The 19220-nt window shown below is 37.3% G+C and overlaps 1 protein-coding gene across 2 annotated transcripts in view; it reads right to left on the reverse strand.

Annotated features, from left to right (window-relative positions):
- Positions 1–18986, reverse strand: part of st3gal5 (ST3 beta-galactoside alpha-2,3-sialyltransferase 5) — a 42094-nt gene extending 23108 nt beyond the window's left edge. Inside the window, exons 1-4 of one of the 2 annotated variants that reach the window (XM_065272030.2) lie at positions 18748–18986; positions 17864–17960; positions 17671–17788; positions 948–1282 (exon numbers count right to left, since the gene is read on the reverse strand). In XM_065272030.2, coding sequence (XP_065128102.1) covers positions 948–1282; positions 17671–17788; positions 17864–17960; positions 18748–18781 — 584 coding nt within the window. In that variant the 5' untranslated portion in view covers positions 18782–18986. The remainder of the gene's footprint in view (positions 1–947; positions 1283–17670; positions 17789–17863; positions 17961–18747) is intronic. The other variant, XM_065272031.2, reaches the window with a different exon arrangement.
- Positions 18987–19220: the final 234 nt, after the last annotated feature.

Here is a 19220-nt window from a genome sequence, read left to right on the forward strand (position 1 = left end):
TTTTAATAATCAGCGACTTCAACACAATATAGAAGACTTAAAACAGATGTTTACTGAAAAGGAATAAACATTTAATTTACTTCAGATTAACTGATCTTATTTTATTTTACTTGAGTTTGCACAAGATCCAGTGTGTACTCGCAAAAAGCGGAGCTGGGAGAAGCGCGTTCAGAGGAGCGTGCGCATATGAGACGTGCACTAAAGGAATAATGGGTTTAATTATGTTTTTACTTAATTTCCTGACAGTTTTACATGTAACATGAGGATAGTAATGATTGACAGGACAATGGCGTATTACATACAATATAATTAACTAAATCTGAAAGAATGCAAACATTAAAATATTTTTCCTCCCTAAGATAGCCTAACAGGAATTCGCAATAGCCCAGGGACATTGGACTAGCGGTTTTTCTGGCCATAACCAAGTTTCTAAAACAACAAAGCCTTCGACAAACAAAACCTGCCTGAACGGTTTTTCCCTTCAGAAAATGCTAATTTAACTTTTACCATGTCAGTTAAGTTAAGGCATCATCAGTCATCATGTAAGTGCTGTGTCAATGGGTTTTCAGGTAGGACATATTTCCTTGTTTTAAACAGCTTTTGATAATTCTCACTCTTGGGTTTCTGAGGCGTTTGTTAATTCTCATCCTTGTATTGCAATGCCTTGAGGATACATGCTTAAACAGGCCTTAACTTGCCAGACTGTTTCAACACAACTCGTTGTTCGTTCACTTGCTTGTCGACTTGGAATTGTGATTTAAATGCTATATTATTCTGTTTTCTTACTCCTTATGCAGCATTTCAAAGCAAATATACTGTATAAATATACAACATAAGTGTAAAATATCTAAAATATCAAGAGAGAGACATATCCTTAATTATATTTCCCAGTCAAAGTGGTCCTTATATGGATAGTATCACACAAAGACAACAGCTCAAGCTCTTACCTTATAATGACATTGAACTGATTAAGAAGAGGTCCAAGTCCCAATCCTTTTAGTATCCCTCCATTACCAATCACAACACACCGACGGCACTCCCGCCCTTCATGCTCTTCCTCTGAAGGAGGAAGAAGATCCAATACTTCCTTAAGGTGCTCCTTCATATCCAGGTACCCAAACGGTGGAGGATATTTAAATATTTCTTCATTTAAAACAGTGTTCTTGTCCAAAAACGGCTTCCTCACTTGCATGGAGCTGAAATAATTTGCTTCCATTCTCTGTCGGGCATAAGAAGGTCTACAGTCTTTGGCCAGCACCTTCTGGACATATGATTGGACACGCTGTGAAAGAAAACAGAGTTATAATAGATATGCTCATTTCAAAGTTAGCTGTAAAAGCGGATTATTTAATTTGCTTTGTATTTGGGATGCGCAATGATCGGATAAAACAACAACTAGAAAAAATGCGGACGCAGTCAATGAATAGAAAAATGGATCTGGATCTGCAAAAAAGTTGTTGTCTATTTGCCTCAATCACTGCTGATGGTTCCCCATCAACATACACAAAAGCTGCTGCTGCTTCTGCTTTTGCATTGATACTGTAACATGCCTGTGGACTTTAGAAGGAATAAATCTCTCATTTACATCATCTTTAAACTTTGTTGGTTATAATGAAAGGATTTGTGATCATTCTGAACTCTCCCTAAAACAAACCTCTGGTGTCTTAAATAGATTGGGAAGTTAAGCACCGTTCACATCGCTAGTGTAGCAGCAGCAAAGCAACATGATCTCGTTCATTCCAATAAAAGATTAGCTAATACTTAAAGGTGCAATGTGGGACTTTTAGAAGGATCTCTTGACAGAATTGCAATATAGCTGTGTTTGTGCTGTGAGCTGTGTTTATACAAAATTCATTAAATCATTAAGTCATGTGATTGATTTGATGTTTACATTTAATATAGATTACAAAAATATAAGCACTGGACAATAATTAAATATCAATATATTTTGAGGTATAATTTTTTTCAATAACAGTGATATGGTTTCTAAACAGATTTCCGATGTTTAGATATACATTACGGCATCCCTTGCCCGTTTACACGTCACGTCTAAAAACGCGTGTTAAACGTGGTTCTAGGCACTTCTTCGTTCCAAAGCACGTGGCGTCTTTTGTAGCCAAACAACCATGAGCTGTGTGAAAGCGAATTTAAATCGCTTATCTGTACCTCACTTCAAATCATATATTTGTCAACATGCGATTAATTAATCTGTTTGGGACTTTGGAGTGTTTTCCTAGAGAATAGCTGTCACTCAGAAGTAACTTACGAGAAGGAGGTGCGGGGTTAGTTCGCATCAAGTAACAGCTTTCAACGGTGACATGGAGGGAGAACGGGAGACGTAATGTAACACAAACTGAATTATGGATGAGAAAAATAGGCTTACGCCATCAGTTGCCCATGTTAGAAAAGGGGAAAGATGAGGAGAAAAGATAAAAGTATGTATGCTGCTGTGTCACCTGGTTATGAGTATAATATCTGTTGTGTTTGCATGTATTCCTGTTCCGTGTTTTATGTTTAACAAAAGGACTCTTACGTATATCAGAGGATGCTACAACTTGGCGACGAGCGATAAACGGATCTGAACCCAAACGCATAACAAAGCTGGTTGGATCAAACGGACAGAAAAGGACGACTCTCCCACATTTTCCAATGTTCGATGTCCACTCCGAACCCAGCTCAGTCGGCTCACGATGGAAAAAATGGCAGAGTCGATTCGACAATTACCTACAAGCGCTCAACATAGAAGAGGACAAGCAGAAAAGAGCAGTGTTACTACATCATGCAAGACCTGAGGTAACATTTGAAACGCTGTCAGAAACAGGAGAAGACTACGCTACTGCGGTGAGAAAGCTAGATGCTTACTTCTGTCCAAAAGCCAATCCAGAATATGAAACATATTTGTTCAGACGAGCAAAACAACACAAAGATGAAACATTAGATGCATATCACACTAAATTGAAACAGATGGCAACAAAATGGGAGTTCGCGAATGTGGACAAAGAAATCAAGTCACAAATAATTCTAAGCCGCAGTTCATCGCGTCTCCGCAAGATGGCACAACGAGACAGCACAATGACGCTTCAACAACTACTAGATGCAGGAAGAGTTCAAGAAACAGCGGATAAACAAGCAGCTGGCATTGAAGAGATGCATGCAAAGTCGTCCAAATCATTCACAACACATGCAATAAGTAGAACTTTCAACAAACACAAGCAGAGAAATTATAAAACAAAAAAATTCTGTTTGAGAACAACACATGCAACAATTGCGGAGGACATTTTCCACATGAAGGTGGACAGAAAAACTGCCCAGCAAGAGGAAAAATCTGCAAAGGCTGTGGAAAGCTGAATCATTTCAAAAATGATGCAGGTCAACATGCTACACAACCAATAACTCAAATCCATCTATGCTCAAATTTCAAAATGTAAACGCTGTGCAAACAGATGAGACAGCACGCAAAACATGCCCCATAGCACCAACAAGTTCAGATGAAGACTTTGTATATGTCATACACACAGTTCAACTTTCACAACATCCTCAGTCACAAGTAGAGATCGCGGGAGTGCAAGTGAAGGTCATCATTGCAAGTATGAATATTGTTGATCTCACTGCATATCACAAACTAAAACGCAACATCACAAATTAATTTGATGCAAAGATTTTTGCATATGGCTCTTCCAATCCACTTCCACTAAAAGGAAAATTTCAAGCCAAAATTAACTCCAACAACAAAGATACAGTAGCCACATTCTACGTAATCTTAGGTCTCTCAGGTTCTCTGCTGAGTTACAGCACCGCAACAGAACTTGGAATTCTTCAAATAATCAGCACAGTGTCTAACCAACCAGCTGAAATTACCACTGTAAATCAACAACTAAACGAGTATGAAGACCTTTTTCAAGGCATCGGAAAGCTGAAAGATCTTCAAGTAAAATTACACATAGATGAGTCTGTAAAGCCAGTCGTGCAACCGCACAGACAAATTCCATTCCATATCAGAAAGACAGTGAAACAAGAACTTTTGAGTCATGGGTTGAATAATTTTCAGATCAGCAAAAAGGTGATGTGTGAAAATAAAATCAAGAATTGATAAGCATATAAAATAGAAAAAACAAAGTTACAAATAAAGTAAGATCTAACAGTATTGATTAGGTAGAAAAACAGTATCAAATTAATATAACACTGTTTTCATTCTATAAATTAAATATAATTGATCTTTTTAATAGGGATGCACCGAAATGAAAATTCTTGGCCGAACCGAAAAAGAGGAAATCAAGGCCGAAAACCGAAAGCCGAAACACCAAAAGAAATTATGCCAATTATTAGTACTACCATTGCATTTATGGTATTTTGCGTGTAATAGAAATGGAGTCAACACACACAATTTGAGAAGAAAATTAAGCCAAACAGCATGTGGATGTGGCATAAACAAACCCAACTTCAGTTATATAGGCTATCTGCCACTGGTGAGTAGGCTACTAGTGACACATCAGTTTTTTAAAAGTTAAACTGTTTGTTTAGTTAATCCTTTGGTGCTTGTTTACCATGCAGTATACATTTAAAAACTGAGATGTGCTAGTTGTGGTTTGGTTTTAACGTTAATGTTACAAAATGCTGATAAAAAATTATGGCATTTTAATGCACGTTAAAACCCTGCATGGATCGAAGGCTCAGTCAAATATGAATATCTTCTTTATTTAGTATGACATGTTTTTGTTTAGAAAGAAAATCCTATTTAGCCTACCTTCTCCGGTGAAACCCGTTTTTCTCATTAATGCCAGCTGCAGAAAAAACTCTGCTCTGTGGTTATCCAGTGAGAACAACAAACGGATCTAACAAATATATCTGAATTTAATATTATGTTACAAATAACGCAAGCTGCATCCGGTTGCATAAACCTTTAAGACCAGTCGTAAAAGTTAGTCATGAATTTTTTTCTTCAAGACTGATCATAACTGTTTTAAGTATGTTACATAGAAAGGTAGATTGGTCTAATTGAAATCCAAATAAGACGACTGATTAGCCCTTACTAATTGCTAGTTAGTCAGAATCATTCTTAAGACACAGTCTTAACATCACGGCTATGTTTATGCAACTGGCCACTGGCTTGATACATTATTGCTGATGGTGCAAAATTACGAGCTTAATTTAACAACACTTCACAAAACGTATTGTTTGCGGTTATGGCATTTGCAGTTATCTGGTTGGTTATAACCATATCCACAGATAAAATAAATGTTCTCCGTTTCGCTTTCCATGTGTGTCTCGTGTCGTTTTAACAACAAAATAAACTAGGCTATATAAGGAAGCTAACAAATCTCTCATGATGCACGCTGATGCGGCGGCGGCGAAGCAAGTCTAACAACCGGCATTAAAACTCTAAACACTTAAATTAGTGTGCAATCTGAATTACCAAAACAATCAGAAATACATATTTTCATGTATACTTTACATTAAAGTCTGTAAAAGACCGTAGAGGTGAAGTAAAAAAGGATTAAATGAGCAGTAGCCGTAATGCTGCGGTGGCGGATTAAAAACATTTGAATATCTTTTTTTTTCCATTCTAATTATTATTGCAGATCGAATATTTGACCATTCGTGCACATCCCTTATTTTAAAAGCAATCATGTTTAATGTCTGTTATTTTGGATGTTAATCTGAACGAATGTTTAGTCGGAGCTTGTGAAAACTGTACACAAATGCCCAGAGAAAATCTGCAGGTTTGGACACAAACATTACAGGCGTGGGCGGGAGTGGAACTCACAGGTTGCAGGCATCCTGGTCAGAAATTCGGCGGACGCGGGTTTGAGAAAAATCTAGTCCACACCGCAGATATGTTACTTCAGACAAGCACGTGCACCACATTATTTCGGCCGTTATTTTTCGGTGATAAAAGTTTCGGCCGAAAACCGAAAATCCACTTTTAGGCCATTTTCGGCCGAAAATTTTCGGTGGCCGAATATTCGGTGCATCCCTACTTTTTAAAGCTATAAAGGTGATTTTCCTTTTGCCTTCTGTAGTTTGACTAACATAATGACTCAAACATAAGCATTTCTTATAAGATGAACTGTCCCTTTAACACCGGTGGAGAAGCGCTGATCTATACACTGACACATATGATCAACTGCCCACTTATAATAAACAACTGTTTTAATGAGAATACTTGCAGAGACTGTGGTATTACAAGATAATTTGTGCATATATCTCCTGTCAAGCCCATAGAAATTATGTGTTTGCGTGATTTTTTAAAACGCGTGTTTTTAGTGCGTGGGCTTTTGAGTTTGCCCCCGAAAACAGTTCATTTTAGCATCTTTGTCGCTCAAATCGCTAAAATGTTACTGTAAACGATAAACTTTTTTATTAACAGTATTAGCAGCATGTTCTTATTAACAGCATTTCATGCAGTATTTTCCCGTTTTACTATATTTACATTTACGTATATAACATCAGTAGGCTAGTAACGTTAGACCAATGGGACTTACAAGCGAGGAGTATGTCCATCATTCGTTCAAATCCATTCCAATAAAAAATCTTTCAGCTCACTTTGCAGCTTCAGTCTGTGTATATACTGTATGTTGTTTTAATTGAATCACGCCTCAGAATTCTGCAGTTATAGTTTTACAGTGTTACAGTCTTACACTTGACTTTACGTCCTGAAGGCACTGAGCTTATTTTCAATAACCCTCAAGCATCTTCATGTCGAGACATCCTGTGGATGGACAACACAAAAAACTGTTCAGAAAGAGCAGAAAGCCACGTCAACTTTATAACTGACAACACAGTTCCAAAAGAAATGACCCTGGATGAAGTACGAAGTGAAACTGGAAAAGACTCGTCCTAGCCTGGACATACTTGAAGCAGACCATGTCAGACCTGGAACACACAAAGCTAAAAGCCTTTTATAAACTGAGAAATGAGCTCACAGTTAATGCATCCCAGGATATTGTCCTCAGGGGAAACAGACTTATCTTGCCTACCTCTCTGTACCAAAAAGCCATCCAACTTGTGCATGTGGGAAAAATGTAGAAGTAGTAGTTGATGATCACTCCAGATATCCAGAAGTGGAGATAGTCAAGTCTACAGCAGCTAGTGCTGTGATTTCCAAACTGGACCAGATATTCTCAAGTTTTGGCATACCCAAAATAGTCAAACCGATAATTGCCCACCATTCACCGTTGCAGGGCTCGCAAAATCGGCACCGGCTGCTTGCTTTGTGCTCAGCAAAAAATCGCGAACTCAAGTCATTTAATAAAATAGCGTCATTTCATTTTTACTCATAGACTAACATTGTTTAAGCGTTTCTTTTTTCTTTCTTCAGTTAGTAACTTAAATATGTGAGAAGGAAAATATGTTTGAGTGATTTCCGATCGATTTGACACGCCTAGGCTATTGAGAGCAAATGATGTTACAAGCTGATAGGTGACTAAACAGCAGTGGTAAGATATGTTTACCTAAAGCAAATAGAATTTGTGTTTGTCATTTCGATTTACCTCAGAGTCTAACATTATTCTAGAGAAAATAAACGGCTATGGTAAGATCTGTTAACCTAAGGGAATAAAATGTTTATTCCTTTTTAATAAATATCTGCTTTAAGTCTTCTATATTGTGTTAAAGCCACTGGTTGTTTATATATTTAATAAAATCCCATGTTATCTAAATACAATGTGTGATGTGTTGAGGTATTTTTTTATAAAAAATAACCTGTGTTATAATACATTCATATAATATTTCAGTAATATAACAAATCAATTATTCTAACGTTAGGGGAACGTTAAAATAACCTTAAAATAACATTAGGGAAATGTTTCTTTTCTTAAAGAAAACATTCCTGGCTAACCAAAAACCTTGGAAAATAGGGGAACGTTTTGGGAACCAAAGTGTTAGCTGGGGATGGGCAGGAATAGTTGGCTTACATGGAAATCCAGGATTGATCAATATTCTACATTAAATAGTGTATTTTTTATTCGGGCTACTTATATTCATTTCGGGCTACCAAAAATTAAAGAGTGTCTGCCCGAAGGGCTACCAGGGATTTTAAAATTTTGCGAGCCCTGCGTTGATAATTGCCCACCAATCACTGCTTTGCGGATTTCAGTTCATACCTTGGTTTCAAACACAGAAAAGTAACTCCATACTGGCCTAAAGCAAACGGAGAAGCCGAGCGGTTTATGCGAACACTCAAAAAGACAAATGCAGAAGGTAAACAATGGAAACAGTGCCTGTAGTTTCGTGAGAAATTACAGAGCAACACCACATGGAACCACCCAAAAGTCTCCCGCAGAACTGCTGTTCGGGATAAAGATCAGTACCACGCTACCTTCAAACCCACAAACTGACCTTACTGACACAGATCACATTGCAAAACAAAAAATTAAAAGACATGCAGATCGTCGAAACAGAGAGAAAGAATCCAGGATCAAAGAGGGTGACAGCGTACTCTGCTGACAACCTGTGACAGGAAAGCTGATAACTCTGTATGAGATGAAACCATACAAAGGGATCAAGGTCAAAGTGTCAATGGTAACAGCAAGTCGCGCTGGAAGATGCGTTACAAGAAATGTGTCATTTTTCAAACGACTTACACCACATCTCACAGTTGAGCAGAATGAAACCTCTGATGACGAAGATAGCATCAGAGCACAAGCATCAGGTTCAGATGTGTTCCAGGACGATGTGCCACACAGCACACAGGACACCAACACCGATCAGGGGCACTCTTAACTAGGGGTGTGCCATATCATACCATTCATGATAATACCGGTATAATTTTTTACAATGATAAAAAACGTCATATCATGATATCCATGATATAGCAACGTGATGAAAGCATTTACATTCCCTAACGCGCACAGCAACAACACATAAGAGCAAAAGCAGCATGTCAGCAACACGAGTACAACCAAGCTGTAAATGTACACGAGGAGGAGATACTAGCAGCAGTGGGTGATGTGCGGCCAAAAAAGAAACTAATGACTCAACCGAGCATCGCTGTGCACATTACTTTAGTCACTGTTAAACTAAAGTGTTAAGGAGTTGCGTTATATAGGGAAAACACTGCCAACTCGTACCACTGTGATGACAGGAACTTATTTTAATGACTGAATTTAAATCCAAAAAATTTTCACAAATGTTCACATACTGTTGTACTGACGCAGGTTTACTTAATATTTTATTAGACAGATCCATCTTTTCTATTCATTTTCCTTTAAATTATGAGATCTGATGAGTTTAAAGCACCGTTTTACCCTGTTTGTTTCTTCAGCGAGTGCCGCGAGGCGCAGATGCACCGTCCACTCCTGGGTCCTAAAGTACACCCGATTTCTCACAACAGACTTGCCTTGCTGATTTCTTCTGTGTTTATATGAAAATCTGATTTATTCACTTGATTTTTATCTGAACTACATTGAGCATTTATCTCACAAACCCAAATGTGCCATGATTAATGTTAATGTTATTTATTTGATGTTTATGCGAACAAAATTGCACTTAAATGTAAAACTATTTTGAAATCAAAATTTTAAATAGTTAGCTAATGACTTAAGTTCTGTGAACATTACTGAAAATCTGTGGTAGTGCCATAGTAATGTAACATTTTCAATCCATTTCATCTCTAGTTTGTACATTGTTTAAATTTGACTCATGCTGTGTGATTATGTCACTACTTTTGCACTTTAATGCTATTTCTGACAATGGATTTACACTTTGAATTAGGTAGTCTGTCATCAATGACAGCTCATTGGATGGAAATTGCCCTTCCTTTTCCATAATTGTTTATACCGTCATAAATATCATTACTGCAAAAATTCTTAAAATATCATGAAATAATTTTGAGGCTATATTGCCCACCCCTACTCTGAACGTTCAAATACCCTTCCATATTCCCTTAGACCAAATCGTTGGGCACCAAGATATCTAAAAAAATGAAATGTGGTCTCTAAGCATGCTACTACTTGCAGATCATAAGCACTGATTTGGTTTGTTGAACATTACGGTCCTTCGGTTTAACAGTGGTAGCATGAGGTAATGTAAAGTCTTCACTCTTGGTTTGTTTGTCAGTTCGTTTGATTATATAGAATGTAATCTGCAATTTAAGTTGAGATGTTGATCTTAGAAATGGCACCAAGCCTATTTGAGTTTGAGACCCCTGCATTACAGCATTTATCACTGACTGACATTCAGGGTGCACCTTATTATATAACATTATTAACCCTGGAGAACCCAGGAAAATCCAAAAACCCATTTATTCCATTGAACAAATGTGACCACGTGGGTTCTCCAGGGTTAAGTTGAGCATGAAAGCCTTGTTTATTGGACAGTGATATTATTTTTTTTGTATGAAGGCTAAACACAAATTAAAGGAGAACATTAATACCGTAAAACTTCAAATAATAGCCGAGTCCCAAAAAGACGCCTGTCTCTTTTAGACACCTGGTGTGACGACAGGTTTGGGTAAATAAATGCCTGTCTCAAATAAAGGCCTTGTCTGTTTTTTAGTTTCGGGTTGTATTTAATCTTCTAAAACCCATCAAATCATCTGTTTAAGACAGTTCTATGGTGCAGATTGCCTACGCTAAAGTTTTGATTACCGGTAGATGTCATGTGACAGACGCAGTCGCTCCGTTACTCATCACTATGACAACACAACAAGGTTCGTCATCAGGATTGAAGTGATGATGACAGTAGCGAAGTGGCAATCGGAAGAGTCGGGACTTTTCCTGGTGGGCCGGTCTGATAATAGCCGGGCCTTCAGTCTTTTGTCATCCATGCACTTCCACCACACATTGTATTTCTCACATGGAAACACTATTTTTCATACATTTAATATGCTGCAGTGCCCAAAATGTATCTGGCCACACTGCTCTCTCTATCAAGCCCGTCTCCCCTGGAGTTCTAGTCGAGCGAGCCAATACAAAAAAAAGAAAGAGGCTACACAATAGCCAATCAGAAAATAGCACTGCTGTATCTGGGTAAGATTTCACGCAACAACCAATAAAAAAAGCATATCCTCGTTTGCTTTATGTATGCTGCCAATAATTTAAGACTGTTATTTTTACACAAATTAATTTGTTAAACACATTCAAATTATGAATAAAACGTACCGTAAAACTTCAAATAATAGCCGAGTCCCAAATAGACGCCTGTCTCTTTTAGACGCCTGGTGTGACGACAGGTTTGGGTAAATAAACGCCTGTCTCAAATAAAGGCCTGGTCTGTTTTTTAGTTTCGGGTTGTATTTAATCTTCTAAAAACCCGTCAGATAGTCTGTTTAAGACAGTTCTATGGTGCAGATTGAACACGCTGAAGTTTTTTTTGCTTACCGGTAGATGTCACGTGACAGACGCACTCGTTCCGTTACTCATCACTATGACAACACAACAAGCTTCGTCGCCAGGATTGAGGTGATGATGACAGTAGCGAAGTGGCAATCGGGAGAGTCTGGACTTTTCCCGGTGGGCCGGTAGTGTTTTGAGGCCGCTGATAATAGCCGGGCTTTAAGTCTTTTGTCATGCATGCACTCCCGCCACACATTGTATTTCTCGCGCGGAAACACTATTTATCATATTTAATATGCTGCTCTCTCTCTCTCTATCAAGCCCGTCTTCCCTAGAGTTCTAGTCGAGCGAGCCAATACAAAAAAAAGAGAAAGAGGTTACACAATAGCCAATCAGAAAATAGCACTGTTGTATCTGGGTAACATTTCACGCAACAACCAATAAAAAAACATATCCTTGTTTGCTTTATTTATACTGCCAATAATTTAAGACTGTTGTTATTACACGAACTAATTTGTTAAACACATTCAAATTAAAAATAAAACGTAATATGTGGTAACCTCCTGCTGTCATGCTGGAACAATTAAATTAAAAGCCTGTCTCTTATAGACGCCTGTCTCTTTTAGACGCCTGGTGTGATGATAGGTTTGGGAAAATAAAAGCCCGGGCTATTATTTGAAGTTTTACGGTAATATGTGGTAACCTCCTGCTGTCATGCTGGAACAATTCAATTGAAAGCCTGTCTCTTATAGACGCCTGTCTCTTATAGATGGATTTCAGTTATGTGACCTTTTACGTCATGCCGCCATCTTGAGGACCTACCGAGTACCAGGCTATTGACAAGCATTGGTTACCTGCTATGATTTACGGATTTCTTATCTTTTACTGTCTATGATTTTTACGAATACGGGAAATGGCTACGAATGACAACATGTCGCATCTCGACTGTCATGAAAATAAACGCTACTTTAAAAAATATATATCTTTGTTAGGGTGTGATGCCTACTCGATCCCTGATGCGTTCTTCCAGCCGCTGTCCGCTGCTACCGAACTACCACTATTTTATAACATAAGGCGGCGCGACACAACATGAAACTTTGCTCTTAGTATCACCTGGATCTCTACACATGACGCAAGCATTGAGAACATTGTTTGTGTACACAGAGTTTAATAAAAATAAAGGTTTTGTACAACTGACTTTGGCTGTTATGGTGTCCCCTCGTCATCTCTGCCAGACGTAAATAATCGATTTCCTAATGCGAATGAGTAAATCTCATATGAGGCTCCTTTTTCAACTAGAAGGTCAATATTGTTTTTTTTTGTATAAAAATCTTTACTCTCCTCCCTCCTTACGTCGCAATTGGAGATCGATACATCTTGACTTGGAAGAAGGCAAAGTCAGTTGTTCAAAACCTTCTTTTTAGTTAACTCTGTGTTCACAAACAATGTTCTCAATGCTCAAGTTCACGTGTAGAGACACAGGCGATACTTCGAGCAAAATATCATGTTGTGTTGAGCCTTCTTAGTGTTGTTAAAATAGCGATTTTGATGCTCACAGCATATTGAAGGCATAGCTTCTAGTTCTTTTGCGACCACTTCAGGTCCTCAAAATGGCAGAAGACAAGTGAGTGACGTCAGCTGATATTCATGTATAGACGCCTGGTGTGACTATAGGTTTGGGAAAATAAAAGCCTGTGCTATTATTTGAACTTTTACGGTATATTTATACCTTTTTTATTTTAACATATTATAGTTTTATAGGAGGAGGTTTCATAGACTTGGCAAATTCATTTTTTCAGAGGTTTGTTTTTGGTACTGACATTTCTTTGGGCATTCTTGGCAGTTTTTCCTCAGGCTTTTTTAACTCTTTCCCCGCCATTGACGAGTTATCTCATCAATCTGCAATACCGCTATTATTCACCAGGTGGCGCTCTTCCGCAACTTATAAAAACCGGAAGTATTGCCTAGTGTTGCTTTCGTCAACGAAAAGTATGACGAAATATCCTTGTCAACGAACCTTTATCACGTGACGAAAATGAGACGAGACACAACGTAAATGCTGGTCATGTGACGAAAACTATAATAAAATGTATTAAACAATATTGTTGACGAATAAAAACGAGACTAAAATTGGTTTACTAAATAAAAACTATGCTAAAATGTGTCTTCATTTTCGTTGACCAAAACGAGATGAGACGAAATGTTATAACATTATTTCGTCTAGCCATCTCCTGGCACCCCGCCACCTGACTGCAAATGATCATGTGTGTTCAATGGCGCTCTGCAAATCGATCCGCAAAAATACGTAAAAGTACCGCGAGAGCGATTAGAAAGCATGCAGAGCAGTTTGTTCTCGCGATGCTTTCATATCATACGCAATCAGCTTGCGCAGGAACACACGACACGTCAAGTTTGATGGCCAGCTGCGCCCGCGAAGACACCGCCGCATCAAGTCTTCAAATGGAAACGAAAAGTCCAAAATGAAACCCGTGCATCGTTTTCAGGTGAGTTCACAAGCCTGTTAATATGTATAGCGTTGACTGCTGGCACCCCGAACTCATCTGTGTGATTTAAGTAATATAACAATATACCAGTTTGCATCTTCAATCGATTAAATGACATGTGCTGCGTTGTGTTTTGAAGCATGGTATATAAATAAGGGTACATATATATGCTAAAGATGTTGTTTTATAACTTATATGCTAACAACAAGGGTCTGTGTCCTTATTTATTATTTGATTGAACTAAACTTGCTTAACTGAATGCTTGAGTGTTAAATCAATCAAACAGCTGTATTATTAAGAGAACATACCCATACATACAAACTTTTGCTTTTGTTAATAAACATCTGCTGTTTCTTAAAGCTGGCTTTTAATTTACTTGCAAGAAGGATATTTAGTAATTCTCCAAAATTGCTTGGATTTATACTGACACGTAAAATTAGCTTTGTCACATTAGAGTGCCATTAGCTACACAAATACAGATTGCATATTTGTAGTTTGTGTTGCTGTCAAAATACAATTATAAATGATAACAATAGCATTTTAATAAAGTGCTATTCTCACACATAGCCTACTATAGTTGTGATTTTGTTGTTGTTTTTTAACTAAAGGTGGCACCACCGTAAAAGTCAGCTTATGGCACCGATCTGACCACCAGTGGCCATGTGTGTGTGTTTCTGCTTAGACTACTCTGTTTTGATTATGTAGACTTTAATGTAGACTCTTTACCTACAGTCAAGTCACTCACTCAGAGGTTAAATAAAATTAAGTAAAATATATATCTTCAAATCAAGTAAATTCAAATCAGAGCATCTTCCATGTCTGAAATGGATGTATTTTTGAATCCATAAGGTATAATATAACAAGATAACTTTTTTTAATGGGTTTGGCTAAAAGAAAATGTTGGTTTTGTCTATACTACTGCTAGGTACTTATACTATATTGACTGGGTTAAATAGAATTGCATTACTAAAAAGAGACTAAAATACAATTTTCATTGACTAAAACTAGACTAAAAATGTCACCAGTTTTCATAGACTAAAACTAGACAAAAATAGTCAAGGATAATTCTGACTAGGGCTGGGCGATATGACGAAAAAAATGATTGATAAAATGTTTTCCATATCAGTCGATATCGATAATTATCATGATAAATAACAAATCTTTATTCCTGTCAAATTTAAAGGCAGATTTTTGCTCCTGAATGAAAATTGTAAAAACCAGACAGTTAATAATGGTTTTAAACTACTTTTTTATTCAGAACATGACAAATACAAATACTAAAATCTTGTTTTAATGTTCAGGCATCTGTATTAAATGTAAATATATTTGTTATGAAATCAACACATTTCTGACACAGAAAGCAGCAGGCTACTGTCACTTTAAGACCCAAGATAGACTGCTTTAAGTTTTAATATACTACTGAGTAACATCCAGCTGTTTATGTTCACTTAAACAAGAAAGAAAACTGAGTTCAGTGATCACGCGTGTGTTATACATATACGAGCTGTACACTGATAAATGGATGTCAAGAGCGTCACGTTGCTGTGGGAGCGCACATACGCATACAGTATATTCACTGCAGTGGTGGATCTGCTGTTTTTCCTCAGTTTCCTGAATTTGTGAATGTCCTGTAAAAATACTTTTAAAGCTGTGCGGTTGTGTGCGTGCGCTGAAAGAAAGTACAGAATACTGCACCTATTGTGTCTGCTGTGTTAGACGAACCCTGTTTGCGCGTCCAACATTACACAAAAGAAAATGTTTCCGCGCATTTGGATTCCGTGATTCCGTCCGCGTTATCCGCATCGCGAAAATCATAGGGCTCTACTAATAAATGAATAACTTGCCTCATCCTCCACTCCTTCAAGTCGAACTGACAGTCTGATTGTAAACCAAGAGCGCGTGCCGCATCCGGAAGTGCTCACGCAAGTTACGCAACATTACGCACAGTGCGTAAACATTATCGATCCCTTATCGAACTGCCCTTATCGTTTTATCGAAAAAGTTTATATCGGTAAAATTATCGTTATCGAATTATCGCCCAGCACTAATTCTGACTAAAATAAGACTAAAATGCCCAGAATTTTAGTCGACTAAAACTTGACTAGACTAAAAAGAGTATGTACTGACTAAAACTAATAAAAACTAAAATGTCAGCTTGACACAAAGACTAGACTAGGGATGCTCATATCAGTTAATTTTCCCGACCGACAACCGTAGCTTCTAAACCGAACATTAACCGTTAACTGATAAGATTTTAATATGAAATTGTCATTGAGTAAAAATACAGTTGACGGTTGTCTGTGAACTAGTAAAAACAAAACATTTAATTTGAACGTGCAAACAGCAGCCACAGATCAACAACAGAACCAGGATTCATACATTATCAGATATTCACGCAACATTACCTTATTAAAAAGCACGCGATCGGTCCAGTAGATTAATATCCAAAGGACAGATTATCTCCGTTTCATCTACCACAGTGGTCATTTCTAAAAGCAGGACGCTTTTCAGAAAGTTTTGGTTTTGCGTCGTCTTTGGTTTTACGTCGTGCAAACAGCAGCCACAGATCAAAAACAGAACCAGGATTCATACATTATCAGATATTCACGCAACATACCTTGTTAAAAAGTACGCGATCGGTCCAGTGGATTAATATCCAAATGGCAGATTGTCTCCGTTTCATCTACCACAGTGGTCATTTCTAAAGCAGGACGCTTTTCAGAAAGTTTTGGTTTTGCGTCGTCTTTCTCCGTTTGTCCAAAAAGAGCTAGATGTTTATGGTTAGGGTCAGAGGCCATCAGCGAACGTCTGTCCGGATGTGCGCAGACGGACCGCGTCATCTTGCGCGGACACGCGCGTGTCTCCGTTCAGCTTCCAAACACGCATACAAATGATTTCTCATACAAATGACTTTATCAGACCGTCAGGGCAGCAATCATTTGTGTCATTTACAGGACATTCACAAATTAAAGATAGAAAAGTGGCGAAATGTCTGTCGGCTCATGACGACACACACCATGTATTAACAAATATTTTTTATTTTAACTGATAATGTTAATCGGTCATAATTTCTTACCTTCGGTTAACGGTTAAACGGTCAATGTGAACATCCCTAGACTAGACTAAAACTAAAATTAAAACAGGCTGCCAAAAACAACCCTAGTATTGCCCTAGGGCAAACAGCTGAATGTCCGTGTATGTTTTAAAGATCGCTGTGCATTTGATCTCTATCAAAAGTTCTCACAAAAATGGAATTATCTCAGCTTTTTGCTCAAAATTTGGTGTTTTTTATGAAACCTACACATATTTGAGAGGTGATAAAAACAAAACACATAAAGGTAGGATGAAACTGATTTTTTTTGTTTGAAAGCAGAGGGTCTGTTTTTTTATTTCATATATTGTATGTTTATATATTTAAAAAAAAAGCATTTTCTGGAAGGCATTAAACTTTTTTGAAAATCCTGAAAAATGCTGGCGGGGAAAGAGTTAATATGTATACAGTTATCGGATTTCTACCGTATCGATCGAAATAAAAAAAACATATCATGATAAAATGTTTGGCCATATCGTCCAGCCCTAGAATATATTATATATGTTTTAAAGCATATTATAAAGGCAATATTTTTACCTGGCATTTGAAAATACAAAACAAAAAATATGGATCTAGACGAATCGCAATAATGACCGATTTTGGATGCAAAACAAACTGAATTTCGCTGAAAGGTTACAAGTTTGCAAATACAGTACTAATCTTCAGTTCAGATTTTAAAAAATAAAGCTGTAGAATATCTATTACTATTGTGAATAAAGTATCAGACCAGCCTAAATATAATCACCAAGTGTTCATATACTTACTGAATTGAAAATACAAATGAAATGATATTGAGTCTTACCTCTCGATAGACGAGATCTACTGGGACTGCAATAGGCTTTGGGTCAGTGTTAAAGCATGGAAGTTTTAAAACAGCCAGTGAAATCAATGCCAGGCTTAGGAATAGAACAAGCAGCTTTCTGCCGGGTCAAAAAGTCTGTATTACACATATGTTTATAGTTACAAAGTACAGTCAGTAAGTGTCTACTACATACCTGGAAGGACAATGCCACGGTTTCACAGATCTTCTCATGGTTCCTGAAAAAAAGTCTTCTGTTCTATTCTGCTGCCACGCTTCCACGTGTTTACATTCTGGTCAAAGCAGGGAAAGATTGTTAACTTTTTACAAAAATAAGAAGTTCAATTACTTCATTTCAAATTTGTTTTCCTTTATTAGATTTGTAATATCATATTCGGAGAGTAAGAATTTAAAGCTTTGTATTATCATGGTTTGGTCCTGTTTGTACAATGTAATTGCACACATTACAGCAAATAATTTTGTCACTACTCAGTATCAGAAATTATACATCAATGTACACTGTACCACACAAGACATTTATCTCTCACTTCATATGCGTCTCTGCAGTTATATATGAATTTGTGTCCAAAGTCATTATTTTGCAGGTTACTGTAAGTGTATGTGGTGACAGTGTAGTCATGTATGAGAGAGAGCATCCTTGTTTACGTCACTGCCTGTTCTGTTATACTGTCAACATTGTTACTCTACCTCAGTAACATAGTTTGACATTAACAGAATAGACAGACTAATTCATGATTTTCAACTCTAAACGACACTTTTTATACAAATTATTATCTTGTTATGGTATGTAACATCTTGTGATCCATGACATCAAATTATTAAAATAAAATAAAAAGGACTTTTGGACACCAAATGTATCTGCAAACATAATCACCCATTATGAGCAAGTAAGTTTGGTCTTTAACGCCTGCGCTCTTTTACACTAATTACATGTAACATTTGAATACACATTACACAAACACCAAAGTCACACGACAGTACACAACACATTACACATACTTCAATATAAACGGAAAAGCTGTTTATTTATATACAATGTATTTGATTATTTACACGTACCTTTAACGTTGTGCTCCCATAAAAAGCCGATCATCGTGCAAATGAATGATGAGCCCGTTAAATATATTAACGCGGAACTCTTTTGCTAACATTGCTACTAATGATTTGATTTTAATGTGCAAACTGTCGGGCACGTTGATAGTCCGTTACAAAATGTTATATCATTATCTCCAGACAGATGCAAACGACGCTTGCCTAGGCGTGGCTACTCTTCTTTCTTCTTCTTTATTGCTTTAATGGTGGTTGGCAACCAACTTATAGGAGCATTACCGCCACCGACTGGACTGGAGTGTGGATCAGGATAATTAAATGTTGCAGTATGTGCACTACTGGGCCACCAGTAGTAATAATGCCTTCCATAAAATGTTCTTCTTTAAATATATAAACATAAAATATATATCAAATTAAAGAACAGACCCTCTGCTTTCAAAAAACAACAAAGAAAGTTTCATCCTACATTTGTTCATTTTTTT

The sequence above is a fragment of the Paramisgurnus dabryanus genome, chromosome 16 (genome assembly GCF_030506205.2).
Source record: "Paramisgurnus dabryanus chromosome 16, PD_genome_1.1, whole genome shotgun sequence".
In the NCBI taxonomy this organism is placed as follows: domain Eukaryota; kingdom Metazoa; phylum Chordata; class Actinopteri; order Cypriniformes; family Cobitidae; genus Paramisgurnus; species Paramisgurnus dabryanus.